The sequence below is a fragment of the Hyla sarda genome, chromosome 11 (genome assembly GCF_029499605.1).
Source record: "Hyla sarda isolate aHylSar1 chromosome 11, aHylSar1.hap1, whole genome shotgun sequence".
NCBI classification, from domain to species: domain Eukaryota; kingdom Metazoa; phylum Chordata; class Amphibia; order Anura; family Hylidae; genus Hyla; species Hyla sarda.
The window spans coordinates 102,813,193-102,815,692 of NC_079199.1; the positions used below are offsets into that span (position 1 = coordinate 102,813,193).

At 40.4% G+C, this 2,500-nt stretch overlaps 1 protein-coding gene across 1 annotated transcript in view; it reads right to left on the minus strand.

Annotated features, from left to right (window-relative positions):
- Positions 1-4: 4 nt before the first annotated feature.
- KNSTRN (kinetochore localized astrin (SPAG5) binding protein) overlaps positions 5-2,500 on the minus strand; it is an 8,210-nt gene continuing 5,714 nt past the window's right edge. The window contains exons 4-6 of the mRNA XM_056545140.1: positions 1,013-1,057; positions 794-896; positions 5-136 (exon numbers count right to left, since the gene is read on the minus strand). Of these exons, the coding sequence (XP_056401115.1) occupies positions 5-136; positions 794-896; positions 1,013-1,057 (280 nt within the window). The remainder of the gene's footprint in view (positions 137-793; positions 897-1,012; positions 1,058-2,500) is intronic.

Here is a 2,500-nt window from a genome sequence, read left to right on the forward strand (position 1 = left end):
TCCACTATACCGTCCCATTACCTGGGTCAATGTTCCTGCTCTCCAGAATGATCATGCTTTTCTCCAGACGTCTCTCTAGCTCCTTCAGCTCTTCCTTCATTGAATCCTTCTGCTCAGACATCTCTTCAATTGTCTTCTGCAAAAAAAAAAAAAAAAAAAAAAAATATAATTTTTATTAATACATATTAATAATTAAACATATTAAATAAATAAAATTAATATTTGTATTATTAATAATAAATAAGATTTTTTTATTAATAAAATTATTATTATTATTTACATTATTATTAATAAAAATACTAAGAATAATAAAATATTTATACAAATATGAATAATAAAAATACTAAGAATAATAAAAATATTTATACAAATATGAATAATAAAAATATTAATACTATATAAATATATATATATAATTTATATCCATCCAGGCACAGAACATTTCTGGTACTAATAACCCAGTTTTGCAGAATTGGAAACTACAGATACAGACAGGGACGGAGGTGCCAGAGTGAGGGCATTTCAATGTGGGCCTCCTCTATGCCATTGGTCTTAAAACTGTGGCTCCTCTAGATGTTGCAAAACTACAACTCTCAGCATGCCCGGACAGCCAACGGCTGTCCGGGCATGCTGGGAGTTGTAGTTTTGCAACATCTGGAGGCCCACAGGTTGGAGACAACCTGTGGTGGCTACAAGGGGGGGGGGGGGGACAAAGCTTCACTAGCCAGAGCACTGGTAATGGAGCACTATGGGGGTAGTAGTCCTTCGTGAACACATAATTAGATGCGCTCACCTGCGCCAGGCTCAGATTGTTATATAAATTGGCGTTCGCCGCTTCCAATAATTGATTCTTCTCCTTTAGCTCAGTCTCCATTCTGTACCGGTTCTGTATCGGGCTACAGGGAAAAAAGAAATAAAAAAAATATATAATAATAATAATAAACTCTTTCTTTATAAGATGGGGCCCCTATTGTACCATTTTACCCACAGATTCCTATGATCAGTTACTCACCCCCGTACAGGAGGGCCAGTTTTCTTTAACACGGCCATCTTCTTTCTGTTATGTATAAATAAAACAAATAAATAAATTAAAGGAGTACTATGATACAGAAAAAAATGTCACCATCGCATAGGTTCTTTAAATACCTCTCAATAGAGTTGCTGATCTCCTGAATCGGTCCGGCAGTTCTCCCGCTGCAGCCCGCGGTAATTTGGCTTACTTCCGGGTACTGTACGTCTGAATCTGACGTCAGCAATCACGTTACCCAGAATTCATTGCGCCTATCCTTTTGCCCACAAGCCCTCCCTCACTCTTTCTCCCCACCCCTAATAATATTCATCACTACGCCCCTCTCTGCCTCCTCCAATAATGTAACAATTGCTGCAGCCGGATCACGCTGGCTACAGCTATGTGAGGCTGGGTTCACACTACGTTTTTCAACTAAGGTTCCCGCATACGTTTTCTATCAAAAACCGTATGGGGAAAAAAACGGATGGAACAGTATGGGAAAAAGTAAACCGTATGGGTTTTTAAACAGTATACTGTTTTTAAAAGTGCATACTGTTCCGTCCGTTTTTGTAGAAAAAAAACCCATACGTTTTTGAAAATTTTGTCCATTTTTAATGGGAGGGGTCTTGGGTGGGGACTTTAGGATTCAAATGCGCATGTGCAAAGTAAAAACGTATACGTTTTTCCCGTATGGAACCGTATACATGTGCGTTTCCCATTGACGTCCATGTTAAAAAAAAACGTATGCAGTTGCAGTACGGTTTTTAAACCGGAGTCAAAACCGTGGTTGACCACGATTTTGTCTCCGGTTTAAAAACCGTACTGCAACCGCATACTGTTCAGTACCGTACTGAAACCGCATGAATATTCAACTGGGGGAGTGACCGAATCGCATTTGTGGGGCCGGCTAAATGCGGGGAGGAACAAAGGATTGATGACGTTTCGTTTCAAAGATGGCTGCGGACGGCCAGATAGTGCAGAACGAAAGTCATCATTCACTGGGTGAGGCTGCACTTCCGGTTTGGCTAGAAAACATGGATTCATTCATGGAATGCTACTGAGGTAATTGACAAAATTATATAACTTGGGGAATCAGTGATAATGGCAGGTAAAAGTTTTGGTTAAGAGTACTCCTTTAAAAGAATACAGCAATAAGTAACATAAAACAGAATGCGGCCCCCAGGGGCCTTCAGCTCTTTGGCCCCAGCCGGCCAGGCATTTCTTTAGTATCACATAGTGATCATTTACATGTATTACTTCTTATAGGGGAATTATCCATAGATCTGAAGTTATCCCCAATTGAGCTCCACAAAGCCCAGGCGCCAGGCCGCCCTGGAAACTGAGAATTTTGTTGTGGTGCGTAGGCTTTTATAGCTCTTTCCTAACTAAGGTTTTACTTACCTCCGACTTGGTCTCCCCGCTGATCCCCCGTTCTGCCTCCAGGTGGCGATCCGATGTTACATGAACAGTGGATGTTGTAGAGAGGTGATT